General features: G+C 39.5%; 1 protein-coding gene across 1 annotated transcript in view; it reads right to left on the bottom strand.

Moving 5' to 3' along the window:
- GLI3 (GLI family zinc finger 3) overlaps positions 1–25,068 on the bottom strand; it is a 202,698-nt gene that overhangs the window by 131,377 nt on the left and 46,253 nt on the right. Inside the window, exon 3 of the mRNA XM_053986985.1 lies at positions 5,099–5,341. Coding sequence (XP_053842960.1) covers positions 5,099–5,341 — 243 coding nt within the window. The remainder of the gene's footprint in view (positions 1–5,098; positions 5,342–25,068) is intronic.

Here is a 25,068-nt window from a genome sequence, read left to right as displayed (position 1 = left end):
GTTGGAGGCTATTGAAAGATACTATTATATTTTAGACTTTTAACCCCAAAAATGTTTTTGCAAACATGCTAATTTTTTTAAAGACCCACACTTCAGTTGCTCAGCTGACATGAGCAGTCTGACATTCACTTTTCTAACAGAGGCTTTTTTCCTTGTGAGTTCTATTAAAAGCTTCAGATTTTACTTTTTTCAACTACTCCTACTTGACAACATTTGGAAACCACCCCATAAATCACTGTCAGTAGAGAGTTTTGTTATTAGAGTGCTTAAGCCTCTCCTCTGCAAAATGCTGCAGAGTTGAAGTAGGACCCAGATTCTCATGAGGCCAAACTCAGTTTGAAACTGAAGAGCGCCTAAACGTATTTAAAGACTCTGGCCCTAAATCTCTACAGAGATTTTCCAGTGACATTCTCCTACCACTGTCCAACCAGGCCAGGTAGAAACTCTCTACAAAAAGCTGTCCTGGTCTCCTGTCACCAAAAGACACTGGGAAACTAGAGGTGAAATAAGAAAAGTGCCTGCTTTGGAGCTATCCAGAAGTGTCTTGGTTGTCTCTCCTGAGTCCCAAATTATGCCAGGGATATGACAAAGGAGGCCACCACCTACTCCTCTGTAGGCACTTTCCATGAGCCCATCTGCTGGTGGTGACCTGGTCTGCTCTCACTGTCAAATGTGCCACACATAGCTGGCCACTGTGGTCCAAGAGTCACTGCCATGAAAAGTCATTGCTTTCCAGTTACTGCATTTTAAAACAGTGTTTCCAGTTAACAGTTTGCATTTTTAGAAACAGACTCCAATTCCCCTTTTTTTTTTTTCCCACACTTCCTTTTCCTTTCCAATGGGGATACGAAGGAAGGGGAATTCTTGTCAACAGAAATTAAAACTAGTAAATTAACAAGTGCACCTAATGAAGTAGCATTGTATTTTCCTTGCTGTGGTCTTGCGTTCGTGTTGCAAATTGATTTTGAGGTGACACTAACACTGGGTAATCTAACTCGGGCAGTTATGCAAGGCCCAGTCCTTATAAAGCTAAGCCCAAGAACAGTCAGTGGGAACTGAGGGCAATCAATACCTTTGGAGGGCTAATCCTATGAAACGTGCAATAAGCAGTTCCCACTTCCCCAGACAGATACAGAAGCTTCAACATCAGCAAAATAAATCCTTGGTAAGAAGAGGTGAAAAAAAGAAAAGGAAAAGGAAAAAAAAAATAAAAGAAAGGAATGAGTTCCTGCTTTCAGCTAGTGCAACCTCTTTGAGATGAAGTGATTTACCACAAAGAGAATCCTGCAAGGGCCATACATTCCTATACATATAAGTTTTTGGATCAGAGCCAAGTGATCTGTCACTGCTTTTTGCTTAAGATAATTCCTCAGGTTTTGCTAATTAGGTACTAACAATTCTTTCAGACAATCTGTGTAACCCAGGGAAGAATATCAACAGTATATTTTAAATCAAAGTGTTTACATCAGGAATGATTCATTTTTTCCATGAGGCATGACTTGTGAGACAGGCAGTCTTAGCACTGCCATAAATCTACATGAAAATTAAAATTGTGGAAGAAAAATAATAAAGGCAAGTTGCTATTCCCATCCTCCCTGCCTCAGCCCCAACTCTAGAGATGGAATTTACATTAACAAGGGGCTCCAGCTAGCACTGGAATTAGTGTTTGAGAAAATCAGGATTTCAAATCCTTTTCAGAAACACTGTGATTAAGGTCAGTAACTCTGCTCTCCTCAACAAAGAAAAAGAGCTAACTCCAGCTCTTCTGTCATCTGTCCTAAAGCCTTTTTAAAGAAAAAAAGTTTTTTAGAAGTTAAACAAACAAAACCAGCATCTCCCTCTTCCTTTCTGAGCTGTGTTTAAATAGTGGTTAAGAAATCCATAACAAAAAAGACAGAAAAGAAAAATTTCTAGTTTAGGCCTGTGTTTTCCCTTTTATCTGTTGGACGATAGAAGGCTGTGAGCTGAACATCAGACTGTATTCCCATTCTCAGTTGCTAAACGGTTGAGGGGCTCTCTGGCGGTGTAGAAGGCCCGCCAGCTCCATAGCATGTTTCATCCCAGCTGTTTGAAAAGCTGGCTCACTTGAAACACAACCATTATCCCCACCCACACTCTGCAGAAGAGCAAACTCCCCCTCAATAAGGGATTTCTTCCACATTTATGGTAACTATTATTACCAACATTTACAACATCAGTCGTTTTAATTAGAAAAAAAATTAAAACAAAAAGATCCTGAAATGCACAAACAGACACATATGTGTTTACATGTAAAAATGCAAAGCACTCAAGTTGTTTCTAATAACTGCAGCTCATGGAAGGGACATGCATTCTACACAGAACTTACTTAAATACTCTTTTTCTTTTTTTGTCATAAAAACATACAGATGTCTTTCTTCAAAAAAAATTATTTTCCCTTTTCCTGTGTTACAGGAAGCCTGCCCACACTTTTAAATACAAAGTGGGTATAAATAGAAGCACAAATTAGGCATCTTGGAAAGTCTGTATTTTCCAACCACAAGGAAACTAAGAAATTACTGTAAGTGTTTACACATCTGACTATGTTGAGTTAAAACGTTTTCTATACATGTGCCCAGCAAAACTGGCAAGAAGTTAAGAAAGGAAAACAATAGCCTCTCTGGTTCTTTACCTGGTGCTACAATGTACATTATTCAGCCTTCTTCATATGGACTACTAAAAGTGTCAGTCTGAATACAGTCACTACTCTGATGAAAGCGTATCTTACATATATAAATGATACAACTACTATGAAAATTTCAGTAAGACTGTCTGCTTTCCTATAAATCTAACTAGACATTTGTCTTTTTAGTTGTCTCTCTGTATCATAGCTATTAAAGGTAAATAAAAGCAAGATGGCTCTTTTTATGACATTAATAGCTTGAGGGACCTTATAAATCAGTGAATACAAATGTACTGCTCATTACAGGAGAGGGAAGCAGGTCTGTCCATCTGATGCTTTCTGACTTAGATTTCTGCTTTAAGATCTTGTTGCTCATTTAAAATTAACTCATCTCCTGTTTCTCTACCGTCATATGGTGGGGAACTTCTGGTGTTCTCTCAACTTCTGATATCAACGTGTTTCTAGTAGTCTAGAAGAACAAATGCTAAAAATCTAAAAATCTAAAACAAAGTCTAAAAAATGCTAGCCTAACTAGCTAGCATTAATGGTCACAATACAGACACAGTAGCTACATTAAATCTTGACAACTCTTGTCAAAAGGTGAATTTGAGAAAATAAATCAAAATAAACTCATTGCAAACCACTCAGACACATCTTGACTGACCAGATCTTTTTCTTCTGTCGGAAACTTCAGTAATTTCAGTAACGCTTTGAACAAGATTTAAGGGGTGAGCTGGCAGCTGGTCAGATGGTCAAAATGGCAATCTTCCCCACTAAATTCAGCATAAGGTTTGTTGGTTTTGAGGGTTGTTTTTGTCACACATTTCATTTCTCCCCAGCTGTACTGCCTACAAACAGAGAAGCTATTTTGCTTCCCCAATAATACTAGCTTGTCTTGTTGAATTTCTTTTAAGCTAGATTTGGGCATTTGTAAACCAGAAGCAAGGAAAGGTGCCTCCAACCCCCGAGGTAATACTTGTATGCTCTGCTGCTCATGAGTGGCTGTTTGCATTGCACATTCATGCCTCTCTGGCAGGAGTCTGGCACTGGTGTGCTGCAGCAACTGTGTGCTCCTCAACAGAGAGATCAGTAACTCCCCCAGAGGGTTTGAGCACGTTTGTACGAGAGTGGGAGAGGAAGGTGTACAAAAACCAACTGACTACACTGAAAAAGGGCTCAAAAGCTTAACTGCAAACTTTTTTCCTAAATACTTATCTAAACTATACAGACAACAAGTGTTCATTTTCTCATAATACCTCCATCCTTATTAACAATCAGGCTCTGTTTTTGTTTTTTTTTTAAGGAGGTTGGTGAGACTTAAGGTTGTGCAAGACATACTTTGATCTGCACCCTGATGAGTGAACATTCCCCTTTGCTGCTAGCCCAACTAATGAAGGGATAAAATTAGCTTTTATCCCTGGCACTTTCTTTAGCAAAAAAACATGCACTAATCAGCTGTCCTCACTAATCAGTCGTCTGGCTAATGACCTTTTGCCTTAAAACACTAAAATTTCTGAATGATGTTTAAAAAAAGGAAAACCAATGCAGACTGCTCTCTCTTTGTGGGTCTTAAGCCCATCATCTGGAATTGAAGACTGAAAGGTTAAATGGCAAATCTGTATCCTGACTGGGTGATAAATCTATAATCAAAAGGCACACGCCTTGACACCTCAAGATGTACTTCATTACTACACAACTAAATGATCTTTATTCTCTTTTTTTTCTAAACTAGAAACAGATGAAAAAAAAATTGCTTAAGTCCTTCATACTTTGTCTATGGAGAAATCCACTCCACATCTGTGTTCAAGTGTCAGTTAATTTCTTACTTTTTTATTAATGCCCGAGTGAGAATTCAGAAGTTGAAACCATTTTCCTTTTTTCCTCCCCCTTACAACTTCAGGGAACTATAGCTGGAAAAGAAAATTGCAAAAACACTCCATCAAGCCTGCATTCTCAAACACACTTTTGAATGTCTAAAAAAACCCTCCAAAACAAAACAAAGAGTCCCAAAGCACAAAAATAAGCCTTACAATTCGTCAAATTCTCTGTGTACGGGGCACCGTCCTTCTTCCTCTCAATAACATACTTTAACATTGTTTTAAAAGAGGGATTTTTAAAGACTGTTTCATTTTCATTCTCTGCTTGCTATAATGAGGCCCATTTTTCTTCATGTTTTAAGGAGGTGGAGCAAAACACAACCCTGGATGGCTGAGGAGGATTAGCAACAGATGAGATGTCCTGTGGAAGTCACTTTGCAGAGGCCTGCAGTAATTTCTACCTGCAGTGCAACTGCACCCTGGTTTTTAACTTCAGGAAAAAGAGATTGCATTTACCACAAACACCACTCCCTCCACATAAAGCAGCTCTCCCTAGGGACAATGCAAAGTGACAAAATCACATTAAATTTGACAGCCGTCCAACTTTGCATCCCCAAATAAGCCAGCAATCAATACTCACGGTAATGAGGGTCCATGTAACCGTTTCGGGGGTCCATGGTAAAGAGCGTCCCGCGGTAAGGTACGGAAGGTTCAGGAAGGTGCGATATAGATCCATGGATCTCCTTTTTGATTAATGAGGCCCTTTCCTCACTCGACGTGGAAGGCTCTTCACTGATCTTGCTGAGGCCTTGCCCACCCTGCGGCTGCATTGTGATCGCGTTCCTTCTCTCTCTGTGATAGGTCTGCCCAGGACTTTCATCCTCTGCAAAAAAATGATGGAGAAGAAAGAGAGAAGGGAAGAAAAAAGAGAGACACACACTTTTAGCCCATTTATAGCAAATACAATAAAGAAAAGTTCTCCCCCCGCTGCCCTCCTCCTCCTCCTTGTGTAAGTTTGTGACAGGAGGTGCCTGTGAGGGATGGCCTGGGAACACTTGCCCGTTCAGAGCCGGCAACAGCCAAGCAGTAGATCACCGTCACCCATGCACTGATGCTCCTAGCAGCGGGGCTATTAATTGTGTGGGAACAGACAGAGGCTTGCTGTCTCCCTGCCTCTGGGACAAGGAGACTGGGAGCTCCCTAATGGGGAGTCAAGTAATGATTTGTCACACAGAGGAGATGAACCCCACCAGCTGGGCCTAAATCACGCCCAGCCACCCACCACAGCTCTGCAGCCCAGCTCCAGGTCCCTGGGGTTTGCCTGTGTGAGGGGCTCCTCCTTGCAGGAAGGCTGGCAGTGATCAGAACCAAGGCGGGCAAAAATAAAATGGGTACAACTGCTCAAGATACAGGACCAGCAGCATCAGGCAGGCACAAGCAAGGCCACCTGCTCTGACAGTGTCACCCCGTGCAGGATGGTTGCATATATTCCCCCTACCTAATTTTTTCCAAAATCCACAAAAACACAGCTACAAACTCTTAATGAACAATAGGGAAGAAAAGCGGGGGTAAAATAATAACTAAAACCCAAGCCCTAGTTTGGAGTAAGCCTCTAGGCCTGTGGTCCCACTTGTAAGGGAAGAAGAGCCTCCTGACCATGGCTCTACCAGCCTTCCTTGCAGACAGCTCTAGGACTATGTGCTAAAACAACCCACCACTCCAACAAATTTAACCCCTAGGGACTACATACACCCTTCAAAAAGCAGACAAAATGGTTCTGTTGCTCAAAATCAAGATGAATGCTCCTAGGTACATTTCACACATGCCATGTGGCAGAGTGGCTTTTCTAGGTACATAAGTCTCTAATGTAAATGCTCTCTCAGTTGCATTATAGGTTTAAAATATAGATGTTTCTCTAAACAAGCATGATTGCTTGCTGGCTGTAATCCTTGGGCAATACCAATGCTCCAGGTACAGCCTTGTTCCATCAACCACACTGCATGTGCAAGTGTGCACCAATACATCTTGAAGGAATACTGATAAAGATTCTTCATTTCAAAGTTGCTCTGCAGTTCTAGAAGTACACAAGGAATCTCAAATTATTAAATACTGGGCACAAAAATGGTAACTAGAAAAGGAAATGAAAACACCTTTAGGAAATAAAAGTAAAGTGCTTTTACTCTACAATCCACATGCAAGGAAGAATGATTGACACCAGTGCCAAGATTGCACTTCAGTTGTCAGAGATTTGAGGTCAGGGCTAAGTTTTCACTTCTACCTTTCCCTGGTATACTTATTCACACAGCAAAAGCAGCAGCCAGGAACTCACCAGGTCACTACATTCAGCAAGCCTGACACCAGCGTAACTCAACCTATGCGCCTTTATACAAATTAGATTAGAAACAAGTGCTGTACATATAGATACCTAGCCATTATATGCGTAAATTAGCCACACCATTGCTTTGAATAAAATGCTAACCATTTTTTTCTCTGCCCCCTCTCCCCTCAAATAGCAACAACACAAAAACTCAGCAGCATAGCCTATTGAGCACTTAATTATTTTTCTATCTCCAAGTATTACAGCAACCAGGGTTTGCTGACTTATCAGCATCTTCCAGGGACAGAATTCCTTTACAGTCAGTAATTCTACATACAGAGCTTTTCCAGGGTTGGGTCTGAGAAGAAAGAGTTAATGGAAATAGACAACAACATTACAGAGTTTAAACCCTTTGCCCTTTTCTATTTTTTATTAATATGCACAGGCATTGGTCCCTGCTCTGGATTAGCAGGGTTTAAGGTTTCAACTTTTTACACTGAAGCTGGTTTTAGTTAGAGAACTGCAAATCGGGGACTAAAACTTTAAAATTTATATGAGGTTTTTAGAAACTGCTTGTATAACTAAAAAAGTCACCCCAAAGATATATTTTCCATCAAGTTTCTCTTTAGCCAGAGTCTTTTATGTTAAATTTAAACCTAGAGTGAACTTTCACTGATGAGATGTAAACTCCTATAAAAACAGGGTATTACACTTCATTTGAAATTTTGACAGACTCTTAAGTAGAGCAAGCTAACCAGTGCTACAACAGTTCAGAAAGAAGAAAGCTAGAGTGATTTGTGGGGCTGTATAATCACTCAGTGATCAGATAGGATTTCAGTTCTTTTACTCTTCCTTATAAAGATAGTATTTGTTAAAACTGCCATCCTGGGATACAACAAGAAGCTGACATCTGTGTGCAGGCTCCACTTTCATACTTTTCTTCTCAAAACATGCACACCTCATGAATCGAGGTACTAGTGACTGTTATGGAAAAGGCTGATTTTTCAAATTGCTGAATGAAATTCAAAACCTACTTTCAGTAATTTAGAAATGAAAGGGAAAAGGTTTGTTTTAATAAGCTTTTCCCTTTTTTGGTTACTTGAGAAAAAAAGAAAACAAAACTATTTTTCCTTCTGCATCAACCATGTCTCTCCCCATTATAAAGTTACTGCCATGTGCCATTACAAGTCAAAAGTTTCTGTATGTTTTCTGCCACACAAAAATTGTTCCAGAACTATTTAACTAAACACGATGGCATTTTTGCAGTAATAATAAGGCTTACTCATCAGCCAAACACCCTGCTAAGCATTGACTTCACACCACTGGGTTGCTTGTGATAGGGGGCAGATGAGAAATTTGACAGCACCCACACTCCAGGATGCTAAGAGCCAAGCAGTTTGCAGGAGTTCCCCCGGTGCCGAGCGAGAAACTCCTCTTGCAGTAATGCTGCCGACTGTCATGGCAGGCGAGCCACTCCAGTGTGCCAAAAGGGGAAAGCTGTCTAATCTTGTTCTGGTTCAACTGAAGCATTCAATAAAGTTTCAAGAGTAAGTGTGGGCAAGGCACACCAGGCCAAATTATTGACGGAAACACACTGTCCACCATGGCAACAAGTGGGATTCTAAAGCAAAAATGTAAGCAAACAGCCCACTTCTCCAGCAGCATCTGCCAAAGGGGTTTTACAGCCAAATAAGCGAGTACTGTTCTGTTACTGCTCTGCTCACATTTTAGAAGTGACCAGCTTTAGGGTCAAAAGAAACAACCGATTTATTAAAATGTTGCAGAGACACAAATGCCAAAGTGAAAGATGAAGTTGGTGGCAGCACACCAACTTCAGTGTAATTCCTCCCACCTTTTGCCAGTGTAAGAGTGAAGGGTTAAATAAGAAAAGAAAAAAGCAATCATGCCCGAGAGCAATCTGCATAAGCTTCTCTTTCTTCACATACACCCTTTCTCTGACTTAACAAGCCAATAGCCAGAGACACATGTTAGAATTGCCCAGTCTTAAATGATCACATTAATCCAGGATTCTCACATCCACTGAGAAATACCTGATTTAGTTCTGCTATTTTGATCAGAAGCCAATTTTATTAGAAGTGCTGAGCACCTCACTTAATGGAGCACCTCTCACTCAATCAAAAAGCTTTCTCAAAAAACTCACACTGGACAGCATGCCTGAATAAACACATCTTTAATTGCATAGCTAATTTACTCAGAAAGTTTAAAAAAATCAGCAGAAGCCAATACCTAACGCAAATATCCTTTAAACTTTCTTTATCTGTTGAACTTTTTTGCTTTTTTTTTACCATAGACCAAGACAAAGTAGAAACTATTTTGCTTTAAACCACCTAAAGTCAGCAACTGAAAAAAAAGTTGAAATCTATTGAGAGAGCACACTAAAAGTCAATCCCAACACACTTCAGAGACACCCCTGCTTAAACAAGACAACACCAGCCCAGTTAGATCTCTTAATATATTAAGTTTCATCACCATATTTCTGCTTGCAACTTCCAGAGAGCTATCTCATGAGAGATCTCACAGCACGTCAGCTGAGTAAGAGAAAAAACAAGGTACTTACAACTCAGTCCAAGAGGCCCTGCCTGACGTTCTCTCTAAGCTCTTCTCTTCTCTTGACCAAAATTCTCTGGCTACCAGGACACGGGCATTCCTCCCTCTTTTCCTCCCTCTCTCTTCTCCCCCCCACACCCCACCCCACCACCCCCGCCCCCCACCCCCATCTCTCTCCCTCTCTCTCAAAGGCCATTGCTTCTCCCATTAGAGGAATTAAAAGTGGTTGGTGCCATGCTAAATTTAACAAGCTCATTAGTATTCTTCCTGTGTGCTTCCTAGTGAACTCCCCCTATTCAAGCAGCTCTCTCTAGCTGAGGGGTCAGGCGGCTAATCATTAAATCAAACTAATGTCACCCTATCACAATCAGCCTAAGAGAAGGACGGTTTATTATTTCAGTTTATGCTAAATAAACGGTTTTACAAATGGTCTCCAAGCAAGGTCAACAGCAGCTTCAATTACAAGACAAACTTAACAAGAGTTGCTATAAACCAAGTGCTCCATATTGACCTAAGCACAAGCTCGGCTCTGCATATTGCCACTAGCATGATTGTAGAGGAATGCATATTGTAAAATAAAGGAAAGGGTAATCTTTTCTTTGCCAGAATTTGTGACTGCACAGAGACTGCTCATTCACCTCTCCCCAGCCAGATTGCTGCTCAGCTCAATTCACCCCACACAAAGGCTGAAGCCCAGACCTCAATGGACTGAGTGAAACATGTTCAAAACTAGGCTCTCTATTGTGACTGAATTTCTTAACATCTTTTCAAAAAGCAGAGAATGCCTTGAGGCTAAAGGAAGAAACAGGCTAATGGTGAATTGGGAATACTGAGCAAATTTCAGAGCCCTTTCCTCCTAGCTTTTGAGGTTGAAAGCAAGCTCTTTCCTTTCAAGTTTCAAAGTCCTTTTTCCTCCCGCAGTGTCACAGAAGGATTTGAAAAGAAGGTAATTGTGCTCACAGTCCCCCTGATCAGAGCTTACGTCCTATTTCTGGTATTTCAGAATACTTCTTGCAATAATGGTGCATATAGCTCAATCCCTTAACCGTCCTGCACTCTGCAATTGCTCATTAAATGAACAATTGCTGGTATAAAACGCCTTTTATGTTCAAGGTCTGGATATAAGATAAGCATTCTAGTACTCTAAATTTGGTTTACTAAGGAAACTCTCCATCATTAAATTACAAAACTGAAATCAGAATATCAGTCTTTCCCAGAAAAGTAGCATTTTAGATGCTGTGAGCCAGAAAGAATGGGGAAGGTGGAATGCAAAAAAGATCGACTACTTAGATTCTTAACAGAACAGATACCTAAGGAAGAAAGCCATTTCCTTCCCATTTAAGAAAGTCTAAGTTTTTGACACCTGATATTTTCTTCCTTGAAATGATGCAACAGAGTAATTGCCACGCTCATTAGGATACCTGTATCTGCATCTTCTTGCACACACACACACTTTTCACTACTCTTTGACCACCTTAAGAGCAGCATCAGAGGAAACAGATCTGTAGGATTGTGTCTGCCTTTAAAAACAGCATGTGTTGTAAGCGAAATTTTGTTTTGGGTGAATACAGTAGTTTAAATTGGACACCCTTGGTCCCAAGTTTGTTATTTTCCTGCATTTGGAGCAACTGCACAAGAAGCACTCTGGAAACACTAACATAGATATGAAGAACAATGCTCATAATTGGTTTTAAAAATAGACTCCAATTACACAAGAGGCTACAAAATCTGCAAGATAACAATACTGTACTCACTTTATTTGCAATGCTTAAGCATACCTTATACAAGACTTTTGTGCTTATAAATAACATACATTATCTGAGCTTACCATTGAAAATGTATAGTTTTCTACTCCCACTTGCAATGGAGTTTTAGTTTAGTTATTTTTTCTTTATCCTGTGTATAGTATTTTCCAATAATTGATTTGTGATCTTTGGAATACGAATACATAGCTCTTTTGTAGTTTTGTTTGTTTGTTTTGAAAAATATGTGATATATTTTTGTTGTCAACTTTAGCTTTCACTGGAAGAAAAAGAATTTATGAATAAAGGAGAGAGGGGACCCGATCCATACAATTTCTACCTAATACTCCACTCACACTCCCTTATTTTCCTCAAATGACACATACATTCATTTTTGCTGCGTCTGCTGCACAGCTTGGTTCAGTTCCTTTTTTGACAGTACAGAGGAGGACAGAACACAGTACATCGATACAGTGCCTATGACTTTGGAAACAGAGCCTGATCATGCATTCCTGAGTTAATGGCAGAGCTCCCGCTGATCTGGAGGAGACAAAACTGGGCCTGTATGGAGTTCACACCACTCCAACACTAAACCAGCAATGCACTGTTATCAGAACATCGCTCACAGCCATTTCCAAATGTGTGAATAACTCTTCCCCAAGACTGATGGGGAACCTGAGAATGGCAGAATGGCACGAAGCAGCTTAAAAAACTCAGGTAAACTTGTCAGACTCCTAAATCAGACAGTCTTGTTAGTAGCAATGTCTTTATCTCAATTTATCTCAATCCAGATGAATTTACAGTGCTTGTTACATCCTCAGCTACTCCCAGCTAAAACCAACCGGCTGAAGCTAAACAGACATATAGGAAATTATGTTAAATAAAACCACCTTTAAAATTCCATACAAGCAAACTCCTATTGTATTTAACTGAGAGTCTGCATCTACAAATCCCTGCATCAGATCTATAGGGAAATGCTAAAAATCTCATATGAGCTGAAAAAATCCTACTGAGTAAACACAAGATGCAGCTGTAGACACAGCTACCTACACACAAAGGCAGAGTGCTGTGGAAACTTCCATGTCAGTCCCAGGACTCAGCCTCAGAGGGTGGATAAAGAGGGCAGGAGGCAGGGCCGGGTTGCCTTACACAACTCGCTGATCATGCAGGACATGTGGAAAAAAAAAAAGAGTAACATTTAGGCATATGCCCGAAGTTACTGACCTGACACTTTAGCCATCCCAGTACCTTCTTCCAAACAAGCTACTGAAGTTGCTTGCTGTGAATCAGATTCCTGCAGTATCCTGTTGGCCAAGTTCCCCTCGAGCTGCCCAGATGAACCATCAACTAGCCAAGATGTGGAGCTTGAACCCATGCAATGCCCAGCTGCAGCCCTAACCTGCAGGGCTGAAAGTCTCTGGGAAGCTAATGGAGGGACTAATTCTCAGCAACTTGTAATGTCAGCCTCCAAAGAAGTGGGAGCCTCACTTCTGAACAAGCCCTTTCCCAGCCCGTTTCCACATGGGCTTTAAAATAACAAAAACAAACAATTTAAATCAAAACAGCTGAAAACCATTTTGTCCCTTCCCAAGTTCAGGGCTGCATGTTTCTCCCATGGCAGACAGTGGATTATTGTGGTGATACTTAACACCGCTGTTGAGTGCAGCCCCCAGCACTCTGGTTTAGGTGTTAGTGACGACATCGACTGCAGCAGGAGAAACACTAAACCCTACACCTAGGTACTAAGCAGGTGGCAAGATTTTAAATTTACCTTCATGGGGCCTACAAGGCCCAAATTTTGCTTGCTTTACTCACACTGAAATTCTGGGGATTCAGTGAAACTACTTGTGCAAGTAGAGCAAGAGGAATTCATGTCCAGCATCAGAAATGCTCCAACCATTGGGCACAAACAGTCTGTCTGGAAAATGCACTGAAGATGTTGGTTGGCATGTGGAAATGCTATATCATTATCTTGATGAGAAAGGAGCTCTTACTAGTACCAGTGCTTTGTAGCTCCAGTGGGCAAGAAAAAAAAAAGAAAGCTATAATCCAGAAGTAGAAAACATTTGGAGGTAGTATTAATTGGAAAATTAACTGTAGCCTGTCATTTCTCCTTTTAAATTTGCAGAAGTAAAAGGCAGTCAAAAGCATTTCCCTTTCTTGGTATAGTAAATTTTATGTTTTGATTTTGCTACTTGAGGACTGGGAAACTCAAATGAGAAAAAAAATTTCTTTCAAGAACAAACTCATGTTTCCATTTCCCCTTCCAAAAAACTGTTCTACCTTACAAAATTTAGCGAAGACTGCAAATTACTGTGCAACAGCCTCACCAAACTAGAACATTTGCTCAAGGTCTGCTGATTAGGGCTAAAACTCAAGCTTTGCACTTCCAGAATATCTCCAGGATTGTTGCCCTTCTCCAACATCTGGACTGTTCAAAGATCTAAGAGAGTCAAATATAACTAAAAGACAACAACAGACATCAGGATTTGACCTTTGGCAACTATTTCTCAGAAAGAAAAAGCTCCTCAGCCTATTGTAAAACTCTCAAAAGGATCCTGATTTAAAAACATTATGAAGTTCCTTCCATTAGCCAGTTATTAGACTGTTAGTCATTGCTTACTTTGAGCAGGCTAATTAGTTACATCAAAGGCACTACAAAAAATTCCCAGGAGGGTTCTCGTGGGGGGATATATTCCTCAACCATCTAATAGCACGTTTATGCCTATCTGTGGGTAACTGCCTCATTTCACTCAGACACTGGGGGACATATTCTGTGCTGTCACTTTCTACCAAGCCAGCAGCAAGACCAGGCCTTAAAGCTGTTTAAAGCCTGATACAAATTTGATTACCCATGCTTAAAAGCCACAAAAGAATGAAAGAGGAGTTATAAATTCTTTGGTGCACCACCTCCTTTTGCAGCATCTACAGCACAGATACCTTAGCCTCAAGAGAATAAAAAAAACCAGTTATTTATAGTGTTGCATACAAACAGAATTATATTTCTTCCCTTCTTCTTTGGGTGGGTTCAAACTGCTAAATGGAATCATTAGCAAATCACTAAGTGGTTTGCAACAACTCAGGCAACCCTTCAGTTTAGATGGTAGATATCACCTAGTTAGTTGTGAAATTTACTTATTGCTGCATCCTTTTGCACAGTTGCAGTAAGACTTTTGTTTCCATTATATCCCTGTACTTCTGGTCTCTGAAAAATACCAGTTGTTTAAAAATATGTTATGGGTTACTGTGCCCTGATTCACAGTGGCTGCAATCTCTGGACAATGATTTCACCCAAGTTTTCTAAGGGCAAAATTTGAATACCATATACATTTCTCTGTCCAGATGTGTATGTAGTTCTACATACAAAATGTGGTCACAGGCACCCACAAATTCAGCTCCACCTTACGTTCAATAAAATCCAACCAATTGTGGATGCATAATACACAATGTCTGCAAATAAGTGTCCAGACAGGCAGGCTGGATACCTCAATGTAGAAATGAGACTTTTCACAGTCCTCATCAGTAGTCTAAATAATTCAGAAGAATGCTGCAAAACATTGTAAGGTTTACAGCAAAGGATGTTTTCAAACAAAGAAAAACTCTCAAGCCCTGTACCCCAAGCAATTTGATGCTTTGACTTAGTGCATTAGTTTAGAACAGTAGTGCTACTAATCCACAGATATTGCAAAATATTCCTTTTATCAACACTGCTTCTCTACCAGGAATATATTCTGAACGTCCCAAACCTGGCTTGTTTACCTCTAAAGCTAAAGCTCAGGAGCTTCCTTCTCTGCCCGGAGACACTGCTTACAAAAGAAAAAAACTCTCCTTAAGCCTTAAGAAGATCTTGATCATCCCAAAGACCAATCTGTTTTTTCTCCCCTCTGCTCATTTTCTTCTCAGTTTTCTCCACTAAAGAGGATGTACAAGCTCTGGCAGAGGTGCATACTGCTATACTCTCATAGCTCCTGCCTTCACATTCCAGTCATCAAAAATACTGCTAACAGCCACAGCAAGCAGCCTGGGTCCCAGAATGAGTGCATGTGAGTGGGCAAGGAGGGACAGAAATTGGAGAGCCTGGAAGGAAAGGACAAAGCAAATTCCTCATACCATGATCTCCCCTCCCCTCACCTAGGGGATGGAATAGTCTCAAAAGCTTTGGATGGCTGGATGTGTGGAGTTGGAGAATTAAGACAACTGACTACCAGTCACCGGCTTGTCAGTGCCTCTCTCTTCCCTCTGTCACTTCCGCTGCACACTTCTGACCAGGCTTTCCATCCTCTGGCAGGTCTTGCCTGAGAAAAGGCAAGAAAGCTGAGACACATCAGGTATTTCCAGCTTCTTGACACAACTCCACATGGGGAGGAACTGAATGCCAACCAGATCACTATATGGAAGAAAACAAGTTTAATAGATTAATGTTTTCTGTTGAGTTTCAGGGATGAGCAAAACTGGTTTTAAGACTTCGCTTTTTTGATTACTTATGCATTTGTCTTTCTAACCTTAATGCTGGATAACGGATTTTAAAAGACAGTGGAATATTGGCCTCAAGCTTTTACTGATTAACTACATATATATACTTAGGTGTTTATGACTATCCTAGGCAATATTGTATATTTCCATTTATCAAAACACAAATGGGCACCTGAGATCATAAGGACAGCCAACTAAGAAAAACAATCCTATATTCACGAGAAAATGGCAGAACAATTTAAAACAGTACTCTCCTCCTACTACAGTAGCCATGCGAGCTCAAAAACAGCATTCTTAAATTGTTAATCAGGTTTTGATGGCTTCATCTATCCGCAATCTGAAAAAGGAGATTTCAACGTTTCCTTATTATTTTTTTCATTTGTAGTCTTGGCTACCTACATTCTCAGACAACATCCATTTCAAAGAAAAATAAACTAAGTTTCATCTCTCAAAAACATTAAATAAGCATGATTTCTATGGAAGGAAGGCTGGGGAAGGGAAAGGGAATCACCTGCAAAGTTCATTTGGCGATATACAAAGCAAAACAAAAAAAATCACCGTGTAGTACCCAGCAGTATAATCAATTCTGTGACTTTTGTGTGCTATAGAGGAATGCAAAACTGTAGCCAGAACAACTTTGTCTTCCTCACTCACCAAATGCATAAAATACTGATAACTAATTTCATAAGAGAAAAAAGATTTTTATACAGCAAATAAGCACAGTGTGATTGAAGGATTCAAGGTCCATTTGATTTATATACAGAAACATCCACTTGGATTTGAAGTCAAAATGTGTTGAAGAGTTAGCCCAAAACTGCCCTACAAATCACCCTGCACATTAAATGTTCCAATTCTGAAAAAACAGTGTGCCTCCCATTTTTATTACGTCAAATGCTTGTCCACAACTTGCACAGCTTGTGCACAAATACATAACTGTTGACTAATAACTATTTACCGTGTCCCTCTGAAGACAAAGAAAAAAAATAACATATAAAACCAAAAGAAAACTAATAAATCAACCTTTAAGGTGCTATTGCCCTGAATTTAAGCAGCCTACCCCATCCAGACCCCTGCTATTTTTCCAGCAGCAGAGAAATCTCATCCAAGAACTTTGGATAACAACTTCATAACAACTACCTTAAGTGCTGAATCATGGCTTTTAATAAACATGCTGAATTATTGAATAAGTGGGCCTGATTTACCAGCATCTCACCTAAATTGTCAAAGAAGCTTTTTCGCCAAACAGTAGTCATGTTCTTTCTTCCCCAGTGCAGGACAGAACTTCCATCTTGCTGGCACCAACAAGAATTCATTTTTTTCCTCTATAAAGCATAGCCTTTTGGAACCACAATACAGATACCTCCCACGTCATACTGTCAAATTCATCAAATTAAGAATAATATTTTTATGCTAATCTCATTGTTCATACCAGTTTTACCACAAGACTTGTAAGCATGAAAACTAGAGGACAACTTGTAGTCTAGATACCTCCAGGTACTTCTACAGTTATTCATGACTATGTTATCAACTGTGCCACAATCATTTGTTCTATTAACACATCCTCCTTGTAGAGGATATGAGATTTAACACATTTGTCCTATAAAATTCAATTAGCCATTTCAGATGCACCAGAGTTGTAACATCAAAACCAGCTAGCTTTAAAGAAGAAATTCCCATTAGAAATCACAGTTTTTTCATGGCAAAAAGACTGACAGTCCACAGCCTTCTCACAGCAGAATACATATTGGGCTTGCATGTTGCAACTCCTTTCTAAAGACTAGGAAAAAATCTTTTCCAGAGCAGTAAGGTTACCACTGTCAGCTGCACTGAACTACATACTTCCCTCTCTTTTGGGTCTTACCTTCAAAAATCATGGAAACAAAGATGTAAACTTGGATATTAAAGAGTGTTAACATCAAAGTATATGCACTACTTTTGATATTAACCAAAGCCCTGAACCTGCAATCTAACTGGCACAAATCAGGGGTGTCTGTCATTTCAAAAACAGCTGAACTGAGCTCTGTGCCATGGCCTGCATTTGCTCACTGACTTTTCAAAGCACACTAGTGCTGTATGTTTTTACAACTACCTGCCAATCAAGAAAGCAGCAGGAATCCAAATTCACTTCTTGGCATTTTCACCATTTATCTGTCCACATTTCGTAATACGTGACATTTTCTATTTCTTTCTTCTCCTTCAATACCTTTAAAAAATTTTAACATCTCCATCCAGAGCAATTTCTGTGCATTTGATCCAGTCATGGTCTGTATAAGATCCCTGCCCTTTGGTTTACATAAAAATTACTGTATATCACAATTCAGCTGGGAAAAAAGAATATATAAGTGCACAAAAAAGTTACATAAATAGATGTCAGTAATACATTCATATTTGTGTATTATCTCACCTGTATTCCCCCATCCTCCCCCCACCATTCCATCTATCATCATATATATCACTCTTATGGTCTGTATATACCAACAGAGCTTCAAATTCTCTCATCAATGAAGTTAAGTAAAAGAAGATGTTTATGATGTTCTAACCTTTGCTATTTCCCACAAAAATCTGAGTTTTCATCAGCAGTCAAATACACTCCCCCTTGCTGAAGACATTCCAATGCCATCTTCACAACTTGTATTGAAATGAGTCTGCGCCAGAACTTACAGGCAGGACCTTACAAAAGACCAGTGAACACACTCAGCTAAGCAGGTGTCCTACAGAAAAGTGCACAAAATGCAGGTAGATAGCTGGACAACACTTTGAATTTCAACCTTCCCTTGTGCTTTGACTCACCAACTTAGTCCATATTTAAGTCTACACAAGACTCTCAGAACATGTTAACTCATAATATGTCATAAAACTTTAGCCAGGGCAACACATCACGGCTTTAATTATAGCATATGCATCTCCAGTTACAAGCATAAACTTCAGGATAAATGGAAAGACAGGAAAGAAAAAGTTCAAGTTTGGATTCCTAGCATTTTTGGTATCCTATTAATGTTTTATGTTAATAGGAAAACCCAGGATACCAGGATGCATGCTCTGATGCAACAAAATGTAGTACATAACTGTACTCAGAGGGATGGCTCTCCTACCATAATACAATGTTCTTTTGCCTAATTTCTGAAGGAAATAAGACTGAATAATATCAAGGGAAGGTAGAAAGGAGTTTGATATCTATTCTACATATCTTTGAAACTCATTGATTGGATTAAGCCATTTTTGTCTGAGGCAAGAGTTTCTATACTAGATCTCTACCAAGAAAAAGGCAGCAGCAGGTGGAAGAGATGCTGTATTACCAACCTGCTAACATCAAGGCTGCGGAGTAATTTCTCTACATCATACAGAAAGTATTAAGAAGCAAGGTGTAACAAGCATCTCACTAGAAAAAAAACTTTGATCAGAGCCAGCATCTTAACTAGACACCAAAGAATCAAGACAGAAAGCCATGCCCTGGAGTCAATTCCCAGGAAGGTCCATTTCAACTTCAAGCAGCTTTGCATCTTGAGCAGAGCTGCTGATTAGGGATGTGATCTGGAGCAAGTCCCAGGACAAATCTTACAAAAAATCAGCACCAGAGTGCAACAGAATCACATAAGGGTCTGTGGGCTTCAGCAGCATAGGATGATTCAAACATCCACAGTGCTTGCAAGTTACTAAGTATTTTCTTGAGGACTAAACATTTGTCTTCCACAATCCCCTTCAACCAATGAGGAACAGAATGCACAGGAATACTTTCATTTACCCAGAAGCTTTATCAACCAGTCATGAAACTGTATGCAGGCATGAAGATGGAGACCAACTATAGAGTCTGTTTTGGCAGATTGACCATAAATTTAATCACAAACTGCAAAACTATTCATGAACAGCCTTTATGAAGAACAGCAAATAGAAGTGTGGCCCAAGAGTGATCATTGTCATCTTCACAGACCAGGAGCATGGCTGCAGAGAAGTACCAGACTTCTGTATCAGAAGCTAGGTTCACTGGCAAAAGGGCTTACTTCTCAACAAGACCTCTCTTCAGTTCAGCAGAAGCAGGAAAAAAATGGAAGAGTGGGCCCAAAGGAAGATGGGAACAAATTGCACTTTAAACCAATAAAATACCCTTGGTCCATCAAGTCGTCTCATTACTGAGAAGTCAGTAATTAAAATTTTAATGGCATGCAAGCAGGTTTCTAAATCATTAGGCAACAGAACAGTGTCAACAATATCGCTGAACAGAGGGATAGAGAAAAATCAACCACCACTGCTTAATCACTTAGGACTCTGTCCTACAGCTATTCATCTGAAGAGCACAGAAGTCCCCTGTACCACTGCAACTACCTGCTCTGTAGCAGTAGGTCATTAATTTATCCTCCCTCATATGAAATTGTAATGTTTTACCTGTAAGGACTTGAGAGTGGGTATGCATTTTTGCCACAAGTATAAAACAAAATTATCATGCACTGTTTATGAAGCATTACACATCTATGCACACACAGAACTGTTGGAACATGAATAACACAACAAGGAAAAGGACAGTTTGAAAGTAACATCAAACCCACAAGAGAAAGGCATGACTGCCTGCACAGCATCACACATGTAACTACCATCTGCTTCAAGACACCAAACACGCCATTTTTCTCTGAAAGGCCCCAGCTTTATCCAGCACCAGCCACGGGGTGGACAGTGTGTGTTTCATAAACCGTTTATCACTACCTGGTTCTCATCCTAGAGTTCAACATATGGCCCCTCTGCTCGATGTACTGGCTTCACTGAAGCCCAACTCTGCAGATAGATGATTAATTTCCTCCTGGACTTTCTCTGGCACTCATTACAGTATCCAAGCGCTTCATTAGTAGTATGAAAATGTTTTTTACAATAGTTCTTGCAACATGAAGAGATGGTCTTGTCTACTACCAACAGACACTACCTATTTAAGTGTCCTGAGCTGTACATGCATAATACAGAGAGCCTGAGAACCCATTTTCAGAGAACCCATTTTCAGAGTATTTAGCATCAATCTACTTTACACAGTTTGTATTTTCAAGCAATATCATATCATATCATATCAACTGTATTTACTAGAATGCCCACATGCTTGCCTTTCTGAAAGCCAGATGCAAGTCACATACCAAGAAACAAAAAGAATAACCTTCTATATTGGTGATGTTGAGTTTCTCCAAGTAGTAAGAGCTCTAGGTTTGATGTAATTAATGACACTGTAAAAATTCCAATATTTTTGCACTTTTGTGGTTAAAGTATATAAAAAGGTGGGAGTTCTGACTGAAGAATTCCTCATTTCTGGGGCCATTTATAAAGGCTGCTCTCCTAGCAGGTATTTTATTATCTAAATACGGGTTCAGTCTGTAAAATCTCCTTCTATGGTAGCAGAAAGATATTTTGTCTTTTTCATTATGTATTTTAATGAAATACAGAATTTTTTATCACCAAGACCTCCACCTCACTGTCAATCATGCAAAAGTTGGCCAAGGGGGTGACAGACTATTATAAAAGAAGAAAGCAGTGGAGAGAGAGAGAAATATTACAGCTGCATGTCAGTTTCTTCAGGTCACCACACAAGGAAGGGATGAATGCATGTAATCATTTCATTAAAGACTGCACTATAATGGACAGGCACAGAGAATTCTATGTTGGCATTCCTGATTTTGTGATATAAATAATATTCCTTTATTAAATGACTCGCATGTCGCTTCATATTATAAATAAAAAGCAACAAAGGAAAAAGCAAAATGAGAAGACAAATATGGCAGCCATAAGAAGTGGGTGACTTAATTCAACACACTGACCCTTTGAAAGCCAACAAAACACCTTGTAACTTCAGTAAATTATCATTTCCCAAAACATTCAGGGCAGAAGATGACAACATATCAAGGGTTCACAGACAGTTGCTGAGAAGAGGAAATTTTGCATGTTGAACCCCACCCTAGGCTTTAAAGAGGAAAATATTTTAGTGAGAACAAACTTGCTGCTTCTTCCACTAAAATGTGTATTTTCTGTTCCATCTTTCCCCTTGTAACTTTGATTCCAACACTGCACTCCACGATCCTCTAATTTCAGACCCATATTCTTTAACCAGTATCTGTTAACTATGAAATCTAAGTTCTTTGTCCTATTCCTTGTGGGAAGAATCTCTTTGCTCAGTTGTTCCCATCTTCTCTCTCAGTATGTCTTTTTCTTAATCTTCAGTCATGCATGCCAGTCATTGTGCCCCATTTCTGATAGTTCCGTCTCTTCCCTCTAGGTTCTCTGTCCAATCTCAGCACACTGAGATTGGGCTCATTTCTTCAGCTTCTTTTTATGGGATCTTTTCTCTCTTACCCCTTTTCTCCCTTCTGACAGGGCTCCCACTCTCCAACCCACACTCAACTAAACAGAAACCTTCCCCTATCATTGTCAGCATGAAACCCTGGACTAGCTAAGGAAAACTGGTGGAGGTGTCCTTCACAGGGTATTCAGAACAGTGGATCCTGTAAGATCTTCTTCAGTTTCCTCTCGCTGTTCCCTTTACATTGTTGTATTGCCTTTTCTTTGATGCAGCTGGCTCAAAATAGTGATAGACAAAAAGCACTAAGGTCCAATTGCATGCTTTGCAGGAAGAAGAAAGATAATACCTGAGCAACAATTATCTCTGCAACTCTCACAGCTGCAGTTAAAAGTATGGAAGATGAGAAAATGCCATTTCATACAATGAGAATCATAAAGTAGGACCCATCTCACTTCACTCTAATGTACTCTTGTTGTCTAAGCTCCTTCTATTGTTGGCTGAAAAATGATGCCTCTAGACTAGGATTCAGCCTATCTCAAAATGGAAGGACTCATCCTTTGAATGTACATAACTGACTACAGATCACCCAGTTAGATGTTTACCTTTCAGAAAGACAAGGTAGGTAAGATGGATCTACTATCCAACTTTTATAAATGTGGGGAATGCAAACTGGTTTTCCACAGTTTTATATAGAAGGTACTATTTTGCCATCCAGTAGTAATAATAATATCTGCCTTCAATCTTCAATTTACTTCTGCAACTGTTCGATCTGATTTAAACTTTTAAATAACATAAGTAGCCAAACTGAAGCTAATAAATTTCATTCTCTGTTTCATTACAACAACCAAATACTGCAGAGGAACTTGAGGAGCAGTGAATAATTCTCATTTTCAGATGATTCATCTAATTTTTACTGGAAAAGCTTAGGTCCCAGTGATACATGCAGTTTCTTAGGATAGACCTGATTGCTTCAATAAGAAAGCAAGGCCAAACAGTACCAAAACTGAACATCAGCACTGAAATGGTAACCAAACAATATGACTCATCTTGACTGGTGGTTTTAATCAAATATACAGTCTACCATTTTGTAGTAAAGGTAAGATAACACAGCCAAATCAATAAAGACGTATTCTTCTAAAGCCTAGAGGAGAACACCAAGCATTTTCAGCTTTATAATCTGTAAGACTCTAATAGGTGTTTTATGAGATAGGTAGATGGACCCATTCCAAAATCAGTTCCCTGGGTCAGTTGTCACACTTCAGAAATACCTCGCGGTAGACATCTGACTGCCTGAGCTACAAAGGTACTTAATGTTGGTAAGACCATTTACATCAGTGAATCATTCAGAAATTTTCAGTTTCAAAACTATGCGGACTTTATAATCACTAAGCAATTGCAGTCATTATTTACTGGCCTGTAATGTGTTTAGCAACTGAATTTCCAAAACATGTCTGTCCTAGTGAACAACTGGTGCACTGGTCTGTGCCTACATAGAAGTCTGGAGATGCAAGGGACCAGGATCTCCACAGATGTTGTACAGCTTGTACTTCTGTGGCTTTTTTTCTCTCTGTCTGTACCTGTTTTGGCTCTTTAGACTATAAACTCTCCACAGCAGGAACTGTCTGTTATCAGACATATCCACAAATGAGCAAAGTGAGACCTCTCAGAATGGGTCCTTCAAAAGCACCACAAAAATGTTTTGGTTTTTTTCAGGCTACACAATTTGAGTTTCTCAGAAAACTACCGGAGACCCCATATTTAAAAATCAGTTACTCAAATAATATATGTTTTTTTACCATTGAAAAAAAAAAAAAAAAAAAAAAAGGTGTACTGTTCATTCAGTGTAAACGTGTCTCAGTCATGCTGGAAGTACAAAGGAAGTACAAGAAATTTTCCCATGTCTAACTGGCATCACTAATGTTCTACGAAGTTATCTCTTGAGTGCAACACTCAGAATATTCACCCTTCCCTTCCAATTTTCATTTGAATGTGCTTTTCTTCACCACTGCAGAGATAGCTTGCCTGGACAAAAAATGATTGGGAACTTTTCCCTCTACCTCCACCACTGTTGCTTCCAATAATAACTGGGAAATATCACATGAGTTGGAGGAAGCTGTCTGGTATCATTGGTCTGATCAAATGGAAAAGAAAAAGCACATGTACGCTATCTTGCTGAGAAGACTTGTTTAAGGAAAAAATAAAATCCAGGATCCAGTGAAGACTGATGAACTGTACAGGATAGTTAATTGTCACTGTTCCCAGATGAGTTATTAAAGCTGTGGAGTAATTAAATCCCATCTTGTCTTTCTTCTTACACAGCCTGGACAATCTCCATGTTGGAGAAATGATGGTAGAAGTAAGAGAGAAAAGCTATAGATTGTTTTACTTGCAGAGTTTAAGATAACTTTGAAGCAGCCCTTGCTGGGATTACAAAATCATCCCAGAATTGTTATAAGTGTGGGTGTTTGTAAATAAGGCTAAGGGGTAGCCTTAGAAGTTCAAGAAAAATTCTCAAGTATTTGTGCTTAGCTGGTATATATTTAGATTTTATCTTTTGAATTTTAACTTGCATTGGCAAAATGTTTGATTTCCAGATTGGGAGAAGCTATATTTACCATTGAAGAATAATGAGTTTTAAAACACTGTTACCGTCACTTAACAGGTAACCAAACTGGAGAGAAAATCAACCACAGAACAAAACTTGAGCAAGGGAATTACTAACCAAAAAAAACTTCTCCCTTCAGCTCTACAAAGAGATCAGAGAACAGTTCTTTACTCAAACCAGATTTTAGATGCTTCCTTCCATGCACAGTACATATGGCTTGCATCTATTTTTTCTTTAAAACAGAGCCACATTTCTTCCTGTTAGTAAACATATCAAGGCTTTTAGGAGAACTAACAACAGCAAAATTTGCTTTTAATGTAGATTAAACAAAGTAACACACAGCCGCTCATGGGTATTCTAAATAGGAAATAATTTCTCTGACCATATGCATAAACTGAATGGCTTTGTAAGAGCTAACAGGTAAAAATACTGCCTTACATAAAAATTCATTCATTTTTACAAAACTAGCATTTGAGAAGCTGTGTGTCTAGCACAAAAGTACTTAAACAAAACTGAATTTATCTTGACAAGAATACCTGCACTACCTTTTCCCCTCCAAGCTTACCTTCCCACCTTTCTCCTTATTCCACTTTTTTCTTTTATACGCCACCCCTTTCATACTTGCCTTTTTTCTTTAGCA

This window comes from Vidua macroura, chromosome 1 (assembly GCF_024509145.1).
Source record: "Vidua macroura isolate BioBank_ID:100142 chromosome 1, ASM2450914v1, whole genome shotgun sequence".
Lineage (NCBI taxonomy): Eukaryota > Metazoa > Chordata > Aves > Passeriformes > Viduidae > Vidua > Vidua macroura.
The sequence above is the reverse complement of the archived record's forward strand: the minus strand, read 5'-3'. Positions and strand labels throughout refer to the sequence as shown.